Source organism: Scatophagus argus, chromosome 1, assembly GCF_020382885.2.
Source record: "Scatophagus argus isolate fScaArg1 chromosome 1, fScaArg1.pri, whole genome shotgun sequence".
In the NCBI taxonomy this organism is placed as follows: Eukaryota; Metazoa; Chordata; class Actinopteri; family Scatophagidae; genus Scatophagus; species Scatophagus argus.
This window is the reverse complement of record NC_058493.1, coordinates 24,791,889-24,811,065: the sequence shown is the minus strand read 5'-3', so window position 1 is coordinate 24,811,065 and position 19,177 is coordinate 24,791,889. Positions and strand designations below refer to the sequence as shown.

Here is a 19,177-nt window from a genome sequence, read left to right as displayed (position 1 = left end):
CGAGGAAAAAATCATGCACTGATTGCGCTCAATACGAAGGACGCTGTCAGTATTATTCTTATTTATCCCAAAGAAAGAAGCCTCCGTCTGAGGTTGAAGATATCAAGGACTGAGCTAATGACGGCTGAAAAACTAATTCACACGTCTTAGAAGCTGTAATTACCTGAGTGAGTGCTGTGCATAGAGCAAAGATCCAAAGTGCCACCAGGTTGTCATTAAGCCAGTCCTTTACTCGCTCGTAGCACGGCTGTGGACACACACACACACACACACACACACACACACACACACACACACACACACACACACACACAGAATGAGCAAACATTAGCCGACAAATGCAAACTCTCCATTTTCATGTCCAGTGCTACAGAGAATCAGATGATGCACCATTTACAGTGAGTCTTCTTCTCCCTGTGGCAACATCCTTATCTTCCCACCCTCCTCCTCCTCCTCCTCCTCCTCTGACCTACTATTCTTTGGGGAAACTTTCTCAAATATTCTAGCAAGTCCCAGCTGTCCTTGTCAGCCATCAGCTGTACAAACAGGAGTAATGTGAATACAGGAGCAGCACGTACGCCGGAGGTATCACTTAGACATGAGAATGGGCTGAATTTTTCATGTCTGACATTGTTTGGATGCATTTTGAAGGCACCTCGACAAAAACAATTCTCTACCTTCTCACTGCTTCCCCATTTTTTGTTGTCTCGGAGACATTTTCACCACCTGGAGTACGTTTCAAAAAATCTGCTTTTAAACAACGGAAACAGTGAAGCAGAGCCCGACACACAGAAAGAAAAGAAAGATAATTACTGTATTATTATTAGTAGAGGGAACAGAGCACAGCCCTTTCGGGTCAGGGATGGATATAAATGATGAAGGAAAGATGAATCCCGAAAGCAAATAAAATGTCTTTCTAGGAACAGTTGAAAATTGACATTAAAAGTGACAGCAGTGGCATTTTAAAGACATTTTAGGGATTTGTGTGCCAAGCTGCAGTTGTGGAATGTAACTTAGTGTATTCACAGGCACTGTGCTTAGTATAAGTACAATTTTGAAGTACTTTACACGACTTGTTCCGCTTTCCCTACTTTCTACTTCTAATCCCCTACATTTCAGAGGGAAAGATCTTATAACAGCAAAAACTTTCGGTACTTAGGAGAATATTTTGCTGCTAATGCTTTTGCTCATTTTCTTTATATTTTGAATTCAGGACTTTGTAACAGAACATTTCTACCCCGTGACACTGTTACTTTAACTTTAGTGAAAGATCTGAGTACTTTTTCCGAGTGTGTGTTTGATTATGTTGAAGAAAGGGCAGTCTGGCACGCCGTCAGAGGTGAGGTGCTATCATAACAGGCTTCACTGCTGTTCTAATTAAATTATTCATTTCTGCAGACATGCCCTCCTGATTGTGCTATTTTTAAAAATCTCCTTACATCAAGAAGCTGAGTCAGAGCCAGGGAAAGACAATATACTCCCTACAATCTTCTCTGCACTTCACTGCTGCGTGAAACATCAGGGAACCAAAAAATATATTTTCCTTTGCAGGTGAAATAATTCTGGGCTCGATCAATATAGAAAGTCATGCAGTAAGCTAAAATTTAGAGCACCTTCAGTGTTATTTATCCAACTGCAACCCTCACCCGAACCCCCACCACAGACCACATCCCAGAGCTGCATATGAAAATATTTAAATTCATATTTTTATTGCTTGTCATCCACTGCAGACATAAAACCAGAAAAAAATCAGATAAGTAAACCTGAACTTGATAAATCAGTCCCAACACAGCGACTACATTCACAGCGCTACGAGACAAGCAAGTCATCAAACCTAAAAAAAAACCGACAAAGATCTGTGTAACAAAACAGCCTAAGATCAAAGTCCCACTTAATAGCTTTTCTGAGCTTTCAGCCACATCATGCTAGCTCAGCACTCATCATAAGTGGTCATGTATGACTGCTGTCAATCAGTCGCTGCATCCCAAAGTGCACAAAGGATCCTCAAGAAAGACAGTGGCGGTTTAGAGATCCCTCCCTAAGCTTAGCATTAAATGCATCCCAGACTTTTTATTTGAACCTAATATGGTACTTCAGCAATCTGAGTTATTCAATTTAATCCTCCCCAGTTTATGTTTCCTCCAATGGACTTCCTGTGCTGAGCGGCAGCAGAGGGATGATAACACAAAAGGGAATTTTGCACTAAAAAAGCAAAACAGCTTGGTTTGTCTAACTCAGACTGCAAAAGCCTCACAGTCTGTGTGAGTGTGCGTGAGTCTCCATTTGAGTACAGTTTTCAAAACTGCAAATGTTCAACCTGAAACAGAAGGCTGAGTTGCTCTTTAAAAGAAACCAACACTGACTTATGGTAGGTGAAGGGCAACAAGCAGCAGTCTTTTCAAACTGAGTAACAAAATCACATCGGGTAGACTCAGGCTGTACATGGACCCATGTATCTGTGAGTGCAAGCCCCTGTTTGTCCTCTCAGGTCTGTTTGCTATACATTTAAACATTTCCTGAGTTCCTGAACACTCGGCTGCCAGTGACAAAACCCGCAATGATCCAAATATGACACCGAGGATCAGGCTTCGTTCCAACTCAATTTATTGCTAAACTATTGACTGAAGAGTAACGTGAGGTATTTATAAGATTTATCTTTGGAAAAACAAACAAACAAACAAAAACACTCACAGTCATATCTGCTTTGAGGCTTTTCTGTCTGTGGCCTTGAGTAGGTTTGCTGACTCCTTGGAGGGAAATCTCTGGAGTGTGATTTGATTTCAGACCAAAGTTACAATATTGTGGATCAAACAGGCCATTAATGACATTATGTGGGCATCACAGAGACATGAATGTAACTGATGTGATGCATACAGTGGAAGGGTATGGAGGAATCACTGGAAGAAAGAACCATTGTGCTTCAGTGTGAATCCTTGATCTGCAGGGGAATGATTAATCAAAACCAAAAAAAAAACTAAGAGATTTTAATTTGTTTTCGAAATGTCTTTCACACTGCTGTGGCCGGTGGAACGTGTGGGTCTACATGAAGGCCAACAAGCCATCACCTGAAGCAGGCAAATGCATAATTCTGAATAATCTCTCAGTGGTTTGTGTTAAGTCCGGTTTCTGGGAAGGTAATGGAAAGGCGTTTTAAAAGGTTATATCTCTCATTTCTAAAACTGGAAGCAGCTGCACCTTGACCACAACCTGACCTTTCCATCGCTAAACGGACAAATGAAATCAAGTTGCAAACAACTAGAGTAAGAAGTTTGTATTTAAAGACGAAGGGCCGCCTGATCCCATGTAATCATTTAAGATCTGCCCTTTACTAAACTGAAGAACGAGATTAAGTACATGTTTAGAGTTAAACAGCAACTCTGACTCCTGTAACCAGTCAGCATCTCTGGCTCATGATATTATGAAGCTGTCTTCAAGAATTTTATATGATTATAATCAGTTTAATGATGAGAAAGTCTCACCAAAAGGTCCATTTAGTTGCTGTTCTGAGGCTTTTGAGTCACATCACATTAACTTCTTCAGCAGACTGACTTTGCCTGGTTGTCACGCTACAGCTAAGTGCTTTAAGGCCATCTCTATAGCATACGCTAAGGTCGTCAGAAAAACACTTGGCCACCGGACCTCCATCTGCTGATGAAGCTCATGTGATGTGATCAAAGGTCCCGGGACAGCTAGTAAAAGTATGTGTGTCAGACATGTTACACTGTTTGAAATCTGGTTGTGAATGCAAATTTGAAATCATCCACCAAGATTAAAACAGATGTATGACACACTTTATGTGCAGCTTTACAAACTGTGACTGTTCCCACCGGCAACATCTGGCACATTTGATATAATTTCTGAAATGAACCCATTTACCATTTTGTTACATCCACTTCTTAATAACAGAAGCTGCACTGAAATCGTCATTACTGTTCATCATCTCCACTCACCGTACACTGAATGCTTTAGCACAGCAGGTGGACAAAAGCTGGCAACTCGGTATGTTTAAGTGGCCCTAACATGTTTTGTCCTTTTTATCTTTCATGTTGATGCCTCCAAATAATATTGCAATAATCAGCTTTCGCAGTTTCAAACAACAGCTGTTGCGTAGTTTCCTCCAGTTGTTTTTTTCACAATTTTTTCTTTCACTGAACTTCATAAACTTATAGTCTTATTATTTAAGTCCAGTATTTTATCAAGTATCCTGGATAAAATATTGTTTTATTTACTACCTATTATTGTTCATTAGTTAGTTGGTTTCTGAAATGTATTTAATACTACTAATACTACCTAAAGAGCCCCAGAATATAATGAAACTCAGTCTGATGAGGGTAAGAACATGAAGAAAGAAAAGAAAAGAATAGAAAAGTTAGCTGATCAGTGTTTTTATGTTAAGAAGTGGACAAACGATTCGGTCTTATTGTCTCATCACTTGAGGTGAAGCTGTTGTCTTTCAGTTCATTGCTGTGGTTTTACAACCTGCAGCTTGTCGTCAGCCTTGTTTCCAGCTGCAGCAGGCGGCAAAAAGTACGCTAGACAGCAGACGCGTCGTCACATCTCGTTCATCTCATCTAGTTGCATGAAGCCTGAACGTAAAACACGAAACAAGAAACACTACTTTGGTTATATTTATGTTTAGGCACAAAAACTAGCTTAAGTTGGGTTTAAGGAAAGATCTGTGATGGCTGTATCCTTTCACACGGGACATAAACTCTGATCTCCTGGATAAAAATTGTGTGGGTGTGGGGGTGTGTGTGAGACCTAGCACACAACCCAGGAATCAATATTTGATGTTCTCAAGATGTGTGGCCTAGTGGCAGGATGATCTGTGAAGAAGACGGGACCTAACATCAAGCCCTGAGGGACCCCAGAGGAAGCTGAAATGGAAGCTGAAACTGAGAACTTTTGAATAAATCTGACAGAAATCAGTCAAAGGCTGAGTCACAGATGCCGATCACATGTGTCAGCATGAGAAATGGTCTACTGTGTCAAAGGCTGATAGAAAAACTAGAGGATGGCACAATTAGATGCACCAGTTGCCAAGAGGAGGTGATTAATAAGCAGCCTGATTGTGTCCAATGGAGCTCAACCTCTAAAACCAGACTAGAACTGCGAAAGACAGTGTTCTGAAACACAAAAGACAGCAGTTTAGTTTAAAAAAACAAAAAAACAATTTTCTCTAGGACTTAATAACCAAATAAGAGAAATTTGAAGGTGAGTTAATTGTTGTTCGAGATTGGCTTTTTAAATTAGAAAGAGAATTACTGAACCTGAAAAACAAAGTTTTTTAGCTCTACATTCGTTCTGAAAGGCTACTGGGACTAATTTTGTTAATGACAGGTTTATAGCGAGAGTGTAGAGAGAACAGGTGGACGCTGTCATGTGAGACAGAATTTGCTTCAGTTCAGAAATGGTAATGATGGTGTAGCAAAAGAACTCAGTGCAGCAGAGTTTGCCGAGGGCGGTGAACAGGTCACAAGTAGGTGGAGTAATTTTATTTCTGAATGAATGTGTAATTAATACCAGCTGTCCATACATATTAACTCAACACACTCAATTGCCTGTACTGCAGGTACAACTTCCAGTCTTGCTAAATCACGTGCAAATCCATTTTCATACTATCCTCACAACATCACTAGTTTCGTGCACCCGACACAAACGATTTTAAACTCAAGAGCAAACCCGTTTTGTGTGGTTTGGCAGAAGCGAAGGAGTCTGTGTGGCTAATTAATGGTCTAATAGAGATGTAGAAGAAGCTTAAAGAGGTGCACCACAGGTGTCCAAGACCGCCAGACATCAACTATTTGGACTTTTGCGTTTGTAAAGAATTTAATTAAGCAGAACCTGTCATTCTGTTGTATGGTTGTTTTCCTAAGGTTACGTCACAATCCAGAAAGAAAACAGTAACTCTGTGCACTGCAGCTCCTGAAATATAAAAATATGACACTTTTTGTACAATCAGTATCAGTAATTATGAAAATAAACGCCTCAGTGTCCTGCACTTTGCTTGCACAGCTAAGGTCCCATAAAAAGAATGAAGAACAAAAAAAAGGCAGGCTTATCTTTTTGGGTTTTTTTTGGCTTTAATGAACTGGACAATTTGTGAACATGTTGTTGAGGTCATCGCACTGCTGCACACATTTCATTTAAATGCTAATTTGTCATGTCAAATGGTAATTCCTAAATCATCCCAGGACCACAATTAACTTGCCTTAATATTACTGTTATTCATTTTCCATAACATGAAAAATGTTATTATCCCAGTTACATCTTCTCTTGTCCCATATTTCTCGTTTTGAATCTGTACCAGAAATGATATTGAACTTGGCCCCCAGTGCAGGTCAGATGGACCCTCATTAATACCGGCAATCAATGTAACATGTTTAATGAAGTACCACACAATATTTACCATGTGTAAATATAAATGTATTCCCTCAGTCCCTCAAGTTATTGTTCGCTAAGCCACCTCATTAGTCACTGTTGCTACGCCTGTTAAGCTTTCTGAACTCACACAGCAGTTCACACAAAAACTGCAGCACATTTTCTACTCAGTTTGGAAACAAGAATCCCCGATTTCAAGCAGACAAAAGCAGGCTTCTCCTTCCTTGTTGACAATAGTCAAATTTGTCACCTGAAATGCAAACTGTTGCTGGCAGATTTTATTAAACAGCTACCTGCCAAATAGACTGACACATTTGAAATCAACAAAGCTTACGGCCTTTTTTAAGTTAATGAGTTTATCTTGGTTAACTTCTGTAAATTCCTGTATGTTTTTTCTTTAGTTATCCACATTATGATATGGTAGCATTCAGCTGTAACCCCAGTTGTGAGCTAATGATATACAAAGTTAGCATAATAATGTCAGCAGTTTGCATTAAAACGAATGAACACACTGTTAAATGTTCTCCTTACACTTTTGCTCTTGTGTTTTTGGCTTTGAAAAAGCTAAACAAACACACCAACCTCCAAAGTCTTTCTATGGCCTCCTGAGTTTCTCTCTGTTTTTATATTTTATTCATATAGTTTCTTCACAATAGCCCCATGCACACCACTTTACAAGCCTGCTGTGTCTGGTCAAGGTTGCTAAATACAAAATCTGTAAGAGAAAATAAAAGAGGACAAAGAAGTACGCTAGCAGCACCTCTGATTTCGACGGCAGAACTTACCGCTGTCCACCATGTTCCCGGGTTGTCCAGGCCACAGTTGTCGCTGTACTCCAGGCAGCAGGAGTCTGGCACACGGGTGGCATTATAAACTTCAAACCAGTCCGTGTGGTTGGTTACTCCACAGCAGCGAAACTGCACCAGAGGAGGACAACGAGTCAAGAGAATCTTGGCCTTTTATCATCATCAACACACTGAAATCCCAACGCATGATATCAAATTTTAAACGAATGTCAAACATTCTTTGCTGATGGTGGCTAAAATTATTTACCTGTCAAGAATACGAACAGTTTTAGTGCTCACTAAAACTGTTACTGTTACGTTCAGCACATATGTATTCTTCTGTTAAGAATACATATGTGCTGAAGGTAGAAAAACACTTTATCTTCCTGATACTGCAGCCCCTTTTGTGTACACATCTCATTTGTCTCCTGAAAGTCCTAAAATCATTTTTTAACTTGCCTGCTTCTTTTTATCCACATCTTCTCCCCTTTATGATTAGAATAGATTTTTTGAGAAGGGATCATGGCTTTCACCACAATTCAATTCATCAGTGTACTTCATGAAAAGATAAAGTGCCCCTGATGTTTTGCTCATCTGTGGACTTTAATTCCACACAGGAATAATGCCGCTCGAGCCGCTCCGTGCACAGACTCAGAGATTGTGTGTTAATTTAAAACTCTCTCACTTGCTTAAACAACAGATCAAGTTTGCAATTTATCATGAGCTGAATTCAAATAACCAGAAAGTATCTGTAGCACAGTTTTAACGTTCAAGAACAAATCAAAGGCTAAAAAATGCATGGAGGTGCAATATTCAAATGTTCTCATCTTGAATCGTTAACAACCAGTGTGGCATGTGGCCCTTCCTGATTTACTGTGCTGGCATTTTGCACCTTATGGACATTTTTACTACTTCTTCTCATGTATGTAGATCTATAAGCAGCCATTAATGATATTCAGGATGAACTTTGCTCCAGGGGTATCTGCTGTATTACGTATTCAGTGACTCAGCATGTATAAAGGAGGTTTGGGAGGGAGAGCAGTGACAGAATGAGAGCTGCCTTTTCATGGTCTTCCTTTCAGATTAGCCTTCATGGAGCCCCATACTGTACATACGCACAGCAGCGTTGATCTGATGGGGAGGAAAAAAGTGCACATTCACTCTTGCACACGTCTTCAAACAGCAGCTCACTCAGCCACATTCTGCTCATGCCATCATTCTGTACATCCTGCACATTAACACCCACACACTCCGACGCACGCACATATTTGCATATATTACTTGCACAGCAACACATTTCTCTGTCATCATTTGTGTCTTTTACAGCCACCATGCGTGCACACACACACACGCACTTTGACAATATGCCTCCCAGACACTAGACACACTCACGCATGCAGACACAGACCAGAGCCAAACATTCAGCGTTTACTCCACATTTGCTAATGGAACAAAAGTACAAGCCACAACACTGGATGTGTGATGTGAAAAGAGGTCCAAAAAGCCCTCAAGTCTCCCATCCATCACTTGATGTCACCCAAAGGCGTTCAGCAGCAGCATCCATCTATTCCAAATCTCCTTTTCTCACAATATGGTTTCTTTACATTAGAGACAAAAAAAAAACCATATATAAATGACACATAAAACGACCGTAAAAATAAGAGCTGGTAATAAAGATTACCCCAGAGAGGCCAATGATGTTTGCATTAATCTCTCGGACAGCATTTAAACTACTAAACCTGTGAGTGTTTGTGACTGTCAGTAGATTAATGCAAACATGCAGTTTTTCTGATGCCATTTATTTTTTAGATTGGCACTATTTCTTTTTTTTTTTTTTACCAGGCTGCTTGTAAAAGTCCAGAGCCCATTAACTACAGAAAGGATTGCAGTGTTTTATTCAAATTTTACACAAAATGGAGAAATGTAAAATCAAATGGCTTTTCGACATTTCAGTCCTCCCTTTTAATTTAATGTGATCACAGTGGTATAAATGGTGAAACCTTGCCGATAGCAAAACTAAGCACTGTCACGATGAATAATGCAGTCAAACCGTCATGTATCTCGGCTTGAGACACGGTATTTTTGCATGATTTGACTTGCTAAATGGTACTGAAGTTAATATTGAATGGGTTGCGATCACAACAGAATTGCCGTCATTTCAAACCTTACATCAGTTTGTACAATCATCCAGGCGTTGGTTAAACCCACGTTGCCTTCTGTGCCGAAGAGCTGCAGGCCCTTCTTCAGATCCCTCTGGGCGTAGTGATCGATCTGAGAAGACAGGACAGCAAAAACATCAGAGAAAGAAAGAAAGAAAAGAGATCATTTAAGCAACAGCACTTCTGTTTGAGTCACATGTGATGGAGGACGTGGCTCCTTTTAAGCGTCAAATGTGGCAGCTTATTTCCATTTTCACAAGGTGAGAACAAATGCAATTTGAAGTCAAGAGGCAACAAACGGCAGCAGAGATTCTCAGCTCTCATCTAAGAAAACCGCAGTGCAACATGTTAGAAGTGAGTCTTTATTTGACAGCAGAAGATATTGAACGGCAGAAATCATCGTGTTTACACGGCACAAGGTGGACTGCTAGTAAACATGATTAGAATATCACACAAAAGAATACACACACACACACATCGCAAATCAGCAATGCAGTGAGCTGATACACCTTAGTGCAATCTGCAGGCATGAGGATGTTATAGTGGTGCTTGTTCACGTCATGGACTGCACGTAATCATAGAAAGGATCCTTTATGCATCCCTCATTTATCTTTTGTCTAGAAAATGTGTTCTATTGTCGAGCAGTGATTACTGGCGTAATTAAGAACGGCCATGTTTTCTTGTATATGAAAATATATACGCCACATCTAATCATCAATGTGTTGTGGACGCATTCAGATTGAGAGTTTACATAATGGATTTTCATGGTCAGCGTGGTGGATCACTTAAGTGCCAAGACTCCCTAAACACAAGCAGAGACGTGACAAGAGAGGAGACAAACCACTCAACTGTTGTTTCTTCAGTCTGTGTTGATAATATTTGTTTATGTTTTCAAGGTTTGAAGCTCAGATTCTGTCCATGTCTCACACATTGCAGCTTTAAAGCATTGTCAGTAGAAGAGTTTGTTACACCAGAGGTAGTGGTAGTATAACACACCCCACCCCCTCACCCAATCATCTGCCAAACAAGGAAGGAAGAAGAGGAAGAGGAAGACATCACTTTGCAATGAGCAATAAAAGAAATTGGTGGTGTGAGATGTTGCACATGCATGGTGAAAGTTATTTCAAACCTTATTTGGGGACAGAGTTGCAAAACTTTATTTTTTCATCAGATTTGACTGCTGATTCTTTACATGCAGTTTTTCTCGGTTCTGGTATCCAGTCAGAGTGAAGTTGTGGCTCAGCCTTCATTCATTCAGCCTGAAGTAACTGCCTGGGGCGTTGCCAAGATGGCTGCTGAGTGGTGAGAGTACATAAGGACTTTAACACAAGGTTTTATAATTAGAACAAAGTGGACATTGATAGCTGACTGTACTCTCTCCTGCTCAGCACAACCAAATGGACTGAGAGAGGCTGCAGTCTGTACTGATGCTCATACTCAGCTCATATTTCCTCAAGTGTTCTCACATGGTATTAAAGGTAGGGCTGGCAGTGTATTTTACAAGCATTACTTTGTTGAAAATCTCAACAGCAATCAGTAAGTCAAAGGCTCTGACAACAAAAGAAAAAAAAATCTGATGTCTGTGGTTGCTGCAGGCTGTTGCATCCAATTTCACTCAGTCCAAATGAAATGACGGGAAGGCCTGCCTACCTGCGCATACTCTGTCCTCATTGCACATAATCAGAGTCTTCCAGAAGACTGAATAATAACAATATGTTGGTGAGAGGTAGTTGGATACGGCTGGTGGTGACAATGAAACACTGTGCTTTCACAACAGAAGTTAAAGGCTGAAAACAGTGGAAGCAGGTACACTTTGTTGAACTTTTATAGGGGCTGAATTGGCTTAGTTTTGCCTGAACCAACACACCACAGGACAGCAGGTTACTGAGCAACTCTTCAATAAAATAAACACGCTACATGCACATCCATGTGTTAGTTTCGAAGCTCCAGTTCAGCAGCGTGAACCTAAACAAACAAGATAAAAACATTTAACACAATCGGCTTTTCCAGTAAGCTTCGAATCAAAGAAAACAAAGAGTACGTGCGAACGCAGTCACAGAGATAAACAAGCTTAAACACACCAAAGCGAATTTAAAATATATTCGTTCAACGTCAACAATAGAATCGGAGGGCTCGGGCGATAAATACAAACAGCAAACACAAACTCCAGACATACACACCGACAGAAGCCACTCAGCCTTGTTTACACATGCGGCTGGTCGATCTCATCAGACATCAATCGCATTGATCTGCGATGACCTTGCTCTCTCCTGCGCTGCAGCCCTTTAGCTTCTAACTTCGCTGTCTTCAGACACTCAAAAACCACATGTGGCCTTCGCTTTGCCAATCAAAAACGCTGAATGAGGGCCGTTGATTTATTCAGTGGTGACTTATTTAGCGTTATGTTAAATTCATAAAATGAAAAGTTTTTATTTTGTAACCTTCGTGTGAACTTTTCCATGAGACAAAAGCAATTTGCCCAGATGGTTAATTCAGATGTTGACATACACTTTTCCTACATCTGATTAGATTAATACAACCCTTGCTGGGATGTTATTGGTCTTCCCTTCTCATTTTTAATCTTGGGATCTCCAGGTGATTTCATCACGCTAAACACTAAAATCTGATTGCAGGTAAATGTATTAAAGGTGTTTTAATATTAATTCTATCAGTTAAAGGTCATTAACATGCCTGCAGCTCCGGGTCGTCGTGTGAAGCTGTTTGGTTGTACTAGTGGTTGTGAGCTAAAATGTTTTGTACAGCCTGGGGCAAGATGAACCAAGTGTTCATCTTCTTCTGCAGTCAATTTATCATTACATCTGCAAGTGCTATACTCTGACATTACAGAACAGATATATCACCATGCCAGACTCCTAAAACAAACAGGAGCTCGTAGTGCAGCCAAAGAAACACACAGAAAGTCTCTGAAAAGACTCTGAGGACATGAAGGAAAAGACTGAATTAACATAAACTATCTCTCCATTTTTATGCTTTTGTTTGTGTTTTTAATAAATGTGATTTAACATGTTTAATGCAGCAAACTAAGGTAACAGTTTCATATTTTCATTCAGAGCAGCAGCACGGTTAAAAATTCACTCAATAAAAACTGCCACATATAATTTTGTGGGCGTGCATTGACTGTAAATCAAATCCCTCAATGTCAGCGTGACATCTGCACCCATACAGAAATTTATTTCTAAAAAAAATAGCAAAAAGAAAAAAAATTGTTGTGGTTGGGATTTGTTGTAGTATTTTGTGAAAAACGGTGTTTAGTGAAATGCTTTTGCGTTTTGACCTTTGACCTTGAGGGCCACCGTAATTTTCAGCCAAGCACAGTACATGTTTGCTACTCTATCATTCCACTTACTGCACATGCACCTTTTTGCTGTACAATAATCAAATACCATGGGATGCTTCTCGGCGAGTCACGTTGCTCAGTCAAAATCAGATGCTGCTTTTGGATCAGAGAACATAATTACATCATTATTTGGATGCCTCGAACAGAAAGGGATCAAAGAGAACTCTGAACGACGAGACAAATGACGCAGAATGCAATTTGTTGCAACAATGAGGAACTGTTGATCTGACTGCTAAACACACTCGTGTCATAAGCTACTGCATCACGTCACTTATCTGGCACAAGGCAACATGTAAGCTATCTGTGAATCCAGCACAGGGAGTCCATGTCTTCTGTCTGAGTGGACTGGCTAAAGCCCTCAGTCCTCTCAAAGAGAAGAAAAAAATACTTTTCATTCAAATATAAGTAGGTCATTAGTAAAGAGTGTCTCCTGTGAAAGTGCAGCAAGTAGACTGTGCATAAGTCATGACTGTACTTTCAGCTCAGTATTGATGTTGTCCTCGGGACTTTGGTCGCCCTTTAACTACACCAAGCAAGTCAAAGATGGGCCATCAATTATTTACATGGCAGGGATACAAGGAGAGATAAGAGATGTATACAGAGAGGAGAGGAGAGAAGAGGACAGGAGGAGAGGAGAGGAGAGGAGGAGAGGAGAGGAGAGGAGAGGAGAGGAGAGGAGAGGAGAGAAGAGGACAGGAGGGGAGGAGAGGGGAGAGGAGAGGAGAAGAGTGGAGAGGAGAGGAGAAGAGAAGAGAGGAGAGGGGAGAGGAGAGGAGAAGAGAGGAGAGGAGAAGAGAAGAGAGGAGAGGGGAGAGGAGAGGAGAGGAGAAGAGAAGAGAAGAGAAGAGAGGAGAGGAGAGGGGAGAGGAGAGGAGAGGAGAAGAGAAGAGAGGGGAAGACAGGAGAGGGGAGGAGAGGAGAGGAGAAGAGAGGAGAGGAGAGGAGAGGGGAAGAGGGGAAGAGGGGAGGGGAGAGGAGAGGAGAGGAGAGGAGAAGAGAGGAGAGGAGAGGGGAAGAGGGGAAGAGGGGAGGGGAGAGGAGAAGGGGGAGAAGAGGAGAGACAAGACAAGGAGAGACGAGACAGAGAGACGTGCATTTAAAAAGGACGTGAGAGATGGAGGTGGAGTGGGGAGAGTGGGTTCAGGAAAAATAAAACGGGTAAAGAGGAAGAGGATGAGCCAGAAGGCGATGAAGGGCAGAATATGTAAAAGCAAATACACTGTGGAGCGGATGAAGTGGTTATATGAGTCCTGGACTATAGATAACACTGACAGCACAGCAAGCAAAGGAAGGGAGCTTTCCATCTGTGACAGCCCAGGAGAGAGGATGTTATGTTTGAAAGGAACACAAGAAGGAATTTCAGAGGAGAGGAAATAATGAGAGGCAAAATGGCTCAATTTACTCGCTTTCTGCTAACGGTGGATATCCATAACGTGCCCCATAAATGTAGGAGGAAGCCAGAAGCAGAGACACAGCAAAGTAGATAAAGGCATTAAAGAAAGAGTAAGAGTCTGTGATCATATTCCCTCTGGAGTTCCCTTGGACACATTATTTTACGATGAGATGCCAAAAGTAATAAAACACGTCGTACTTCATCTCCTACAATGACGTTACCGATTCTCAAAAAAAGGAGGATTTTAACGTTATTGATTCATAGCTTAAATTGCTGCCTTGAAGTTTGGAATTCATCACTGCGACGCTGGCGGCTGTGTACGACCGGATCATCCAAAATCGAGGCCATATTCAATGTTGGATTTAAAAAGTCATGTTTCAGTCATCTGAAATGTGTGGAATGTGGTCGTTTCTTTTCTTAATGTCCCGCTGGGTTTTCTGCCGTCCTCACCTATTGGCTCCCCAAGCTTATGGGCAAAGGCTGCAAGTACTTTTATTTTATCCTTCCTCTGATTACTTTCTCAGATTACATTCTCAATTTGGACCAAAGTCAAGGTCTCTCAAGGGTGTTTTTCTTGCCGGCAGATGTACTACTCTGTGCCCTGAGTTGTGGTGCTTTATTTCCCCTGGATTGGGATATGAGCTTAAATCTTTGAAAGTGTTGCACTGCATTTCAAAAAGGAGTTACAGGGAATGCCACCCTTCTGAAGAATCCACATATGTTATTCCTGTGCCTCAGGACAGATCAGTCAATACTTGTGAACTCGGGCAACTTTTCTTTAAAGCTGTGGACTCTGGAGCTGACTGTTAAATCTGTAAAGTGGGATGCGAAGTCTTGCAGCGCTCCTCAGGTAATGAATGGAGGTGCCCAGTCACTTATTCAAGGCTTCTGTCTCGGACACGAAATGCCGTCCCGGGGCACAGGAATAACACACTTTAATTATTTAAATTGTGTGGCACTCCCCTTTAAGTTACTAATCTCCACCCTTAGCTGGGGTAAATCAATTATAATGCCAGCTCAGGCAAATCAATTATAATTTCCATCCTTTACTTCTAATCGGCTCCTGATTAACACTTGGTAAAACATGTGAGCAGACAATCAATGCCACTAAGAGCGGGAAAGCAGAGAGCTAGCAGAACCATCGCTGTAAAGGATCATACTTGAGAGGCTTCAATCAAGGTAGTAAACTGAAGGATTTTAGACAAGATGTTGGCCATTAACACAAGGTCAAAGCTCACAGTAAAACTTCAACTTCAACACAGAGAAGAAGGAAAAAAACTGTGTATTTATGGTTTGCTCTCCGCGTTGATGTACCAAAAAAGTTCTGAAGTATGACATTTTTTTGATTCATGACTGAAATACTCTTAAAAGACTCTTGACAACAACTGAAGTCGATATCTGATTCCTTCAGTCTGTCCTGTGCTTTCACATCACGGTTGATTCTGTATTTTGATCCTTTTTTATGTGCTGTAGTTTAGTCAGCCAAATCAGCACAGAATGATTTAATATATGAATATAAATTTTGGACAGCGTTCATATTTGACCTCATCACCCCTCCGAGGGAAGCATCAAGCAGGGAGTGGGAATTTGTGATAAAAAGATTTCCCTCCTGGGGGAATGCAGACTCAGAGCCTGCAGATGGATGGGTGGAGGTGGGACTTTGGAAATACTGCAGCAGCAGCAGCAGCAAGCGGTGGAGCTTTCAGGTGAGCTGTGTGGCAGCAAAAAGGTGACCACATACGCCTGAACGCACTTCCCACGTGCAAGCCTTGGTTCATTTGTTTCCTGCCGTAAACAGTCTTCAAATAAAATCTGAAAAGTTAAGAACGAGTACCAATTTTTCAAGTAGCAGTTTAAGAAGGAATTCTATAAACAAAAAAAAAAAACAAAATTTAAATTTTTGCACATTTTGCAAAGTAGTTAACAGTTTGTATCTTTCTGTTTCTTTGGCTGGTTTGACTACAAGGCAAATCCTGACGTACTGACAAAAACTGCTGTCTATCAATTGAATAATCTATTGAAAAGAGTGAGAAACAGAGGCCAGAATTTAAGAAAAACTGTGGTTGCTTCATTCCACAACTAGAAATTTCAGATTTTTGTTAGTTTATCTGTTTTTCTGGATTTAATATCCCTTTTGGAATTGCTTGTGTGGCAAAAGAGGCACAAATTTTCCAAAACTAATTTACATCGAGCAAAATGTTTTTAGAAATCATTTTACCCTCATCGCATTTCACAATTTTCATTTTTTTCTCCTCCAACACAAACCAAATAATGAACTCATTTCATCCAAAGCAGCCCAGTAAATTTAAACTCTATATCCACTTTTCCTGTAAAAGTCAAACTCCCAGACTGTCAGTATGTAAGTGCTCTGCTCTGTCTGTTGCCATAAAGAATCAGTGAAGCTTGAAACATCCTGCACAGCAGAGAATCTTCACCTGTGGCTAATGTTTGTCAGCGCTTTGAGTGCGTTTCCAACGATCTCAAGGAGCCCTTTTCCTATTTCAAGTACGGCCCTTCAAACAGCGCTGTTTTCTCTTTCACGCACCAGGAAAACCAAGGCAACTGTGCATTATGTTCTTCTGCTAAATAACCACACTTTATTGTTTATATGAAACAGTTTCTAACCTGCAACCCAGAGTCACTTGTATAACAATTGTGCAAACCAAGAACATAAAATTAAGATCAGAGGACACGAAGGGAAACAAAAGACACTTGTATTTGGTTTCATTGAGACATTAAATTTGAACTGAATTACTGGAGCCTTCTTCCACATTTCCAAAGTTTTCCTTTGGTGGTAATTTATTATCATTTAAATGTACCCAACTAGTACTGATATAATCCTACAGTCCTGCCCAGGAAAGCACATCAGCAGCACATCTGTCTTTACAGCAACCACCCCAGAACCAAATCCGTTTACATTCAAGTAGAAAAGCCTTTTAGTGGCTGCAGTAATTATGACCCAAGCAAAGGAGGAAGTCAGGTGACATTAACATAGAGCCAAAAAGTCCCCGTGGTGGAGGTCGGGTGGATGATTGTGTCAAACCAACAGACAGTGTTGTTGGTGTTCTTTTCAATCATCCCTGAGCCTAAACAATGTGTCAAATCACAAACTTTTCCCAAACCTAAACCTAACCAATCTTTATCCATAGCTTTGTGCCACTCTAAAACACATTCACATTGCAACACACCTGTCAATTTGACAGGTCAGATCAGAAAGTGCTTTCACGTGTCGTTCTGGACAGCATGTCATTTAACTCATCGTACTCTACGCTGTCAACAGAAATGATGTACACTGATAATAATAAGTACTTATATATTGTGGAAGTACGTCATACTTTGATATAAACTTTGTGTTAATGTCATTGTGATATCACATGTAAATCTACCCAGTCATTTCAAGCTTTGACACGTATTCCAGTAATATTCTGGTTCCAGGTTTGATGGTCCACATTTTAAATTTCCCTCTGAGCCTCTCATAAAAACATTTTGAAATACTGACCTGTCTTTCTTGTTCTCTGATGCTGACTGATGTCCAGCGGGCAGGGGAAGACCTTGTCCTCACACACAATCATCTTGAATTATTACAGCAACAAGAGATTTTATGACTCCTTTGAAAAGACTTTTACCTTGTAGGAGAGGAATATCTCCAGACACCATTTAGGGATTAAAAGTACTTAATCTTCTCTGTATGTTTTTAGAGTAAAACAATACTTATTTGGTTAATAATCTCTTTAAAATCAAACAGCAATCACAGTTGATGCACCTTCTTTGTGATTGCAACATCTGTCCAAAAGGTCTCAGAAACTATTCTGTGCACATAAGAGCTAATATTTAAAGGCAAAACTACCATCTAAACTTTAAATAACAATGTGCTAAACAATTAAGCTAAGTGTTACTGATCTGAGACGCGCTTCTCCCTCCGTCTTCCCCACATAATGTTTTAATTTGCTTTTATTTGTAGTGGTTACATATTCCAGTTTGTTCCTAATGCATTAGCTTTGCTCTCCTGTGTTCCTTCATAACACTGAGAATTTAGCCAGATTGCAATTTAAATTATTTATAATTATCGCCTTTTCAATTCCTGCAGCACTCCAACTGCATATTCCCTTGTCACATATATGCCGAGACTCCACAAACAAACATCTTGTCTGCTGCTGATCATCTCAATTTGTCTCTCATATTAACATTGCCCTGACGTGGGTGCATTTTAGCAGCGTGATTAGCCAGGGGTGTTTATCTAATTGCATTTCGTCAGTATACATGGAATGAAAATTTCTCAGGCTTGAAATCTATTCAGACCGGGGTGCAGCATTTTGATATCTTGACAAGCCAAAACGCTCTGACGGCTGATGCTGAGACAGTAATGATGTGGAAAAAGTGGCGCCATCAACCTCAAAATGGGATTTCAGCGGGTCTCACGAGTCCTACGCCTGCACTTTTAGATATATGATACTTGTAGTTTGCTTTACTGCATGAATGGCTGCAGTTACAGTCTGTACACAGGTGGATACTTCTTCCGTTTTTCTCCCCTTCTCGAATTATTTCGAAATTTCCATGCTTAGTCTAACAACAGTGGAACGGGGTGAAAAGGAGAACGCAGTGATGTGAGATCGAGGCTGACAGCAGAAACACACCCTGCTTCTCACAGGAAATGATGCATGTCAACAGAATTTACCTTGAGACGTCGTCTCACTGTAAAGACTGGATTCTCGTCTCAAACACATCCAATGTGACTCACACTGCAGGAACAAACCGCTTGTTCTCATGAGGGTAAATCCCTGTTCAGATAAGCATGAAAGTTGGAGTATTCAGTGAGAAATATATATAAAGACTTCAAAATACATTTAGAGCAGACTGCATTGTGGTTTTAATGGAATATGAGGACATTTTAACTGTTCTCACCAGTTCTCAAACATATGTGAGCCACCTGTATTGTGTATAAACATGATTATATTACAACACTGTAAATAAAAGGACAGAGTAGAACAAATCCTTAGAGTGCATGGTTAATGTCATGGTTTGCAGCTTTAGTTTTGTTAGCTCTTCTTTCATTCTGTAGTTTTCTCCCCTTGCATCTTGATGTTCTTTACATTTCCTGTCT

General features: G+C 40.5%; 1 protein-coding gene across 3 annotated transcripts in view; it reads right to left on the bottom strand.

Annotated features, from left to right (window-relative positions):
• The window catches only part of tspan4a (tetraspanin 4a), a 111,241-nt gene that overhangs the window by 4,617 nt on the left and 87,447 nt on the right, over positions 1-19,177 (bottom strand). For all 3 annotated transcript variants that reach the window (XM_046394241.1, XM_046394248.1, XM_046394231.1), the window contains 3 exons: positions 9,336-9,437; positions 7,167-7,298; positions 164-247 (listed from right to left, as the gene is read on the bottom strand). In XM_046394241.1, coding sequence (XP_046250197.1) covers positions 164-247; positions 7,167-7,298; positions 9,336-9,437 — 318 coding nt within the window. The remainder of the gene's footprint in view (positions 1-163; positions 248-7,166; positions 7,299-9,335; positions 9,438-19,177) is intronic.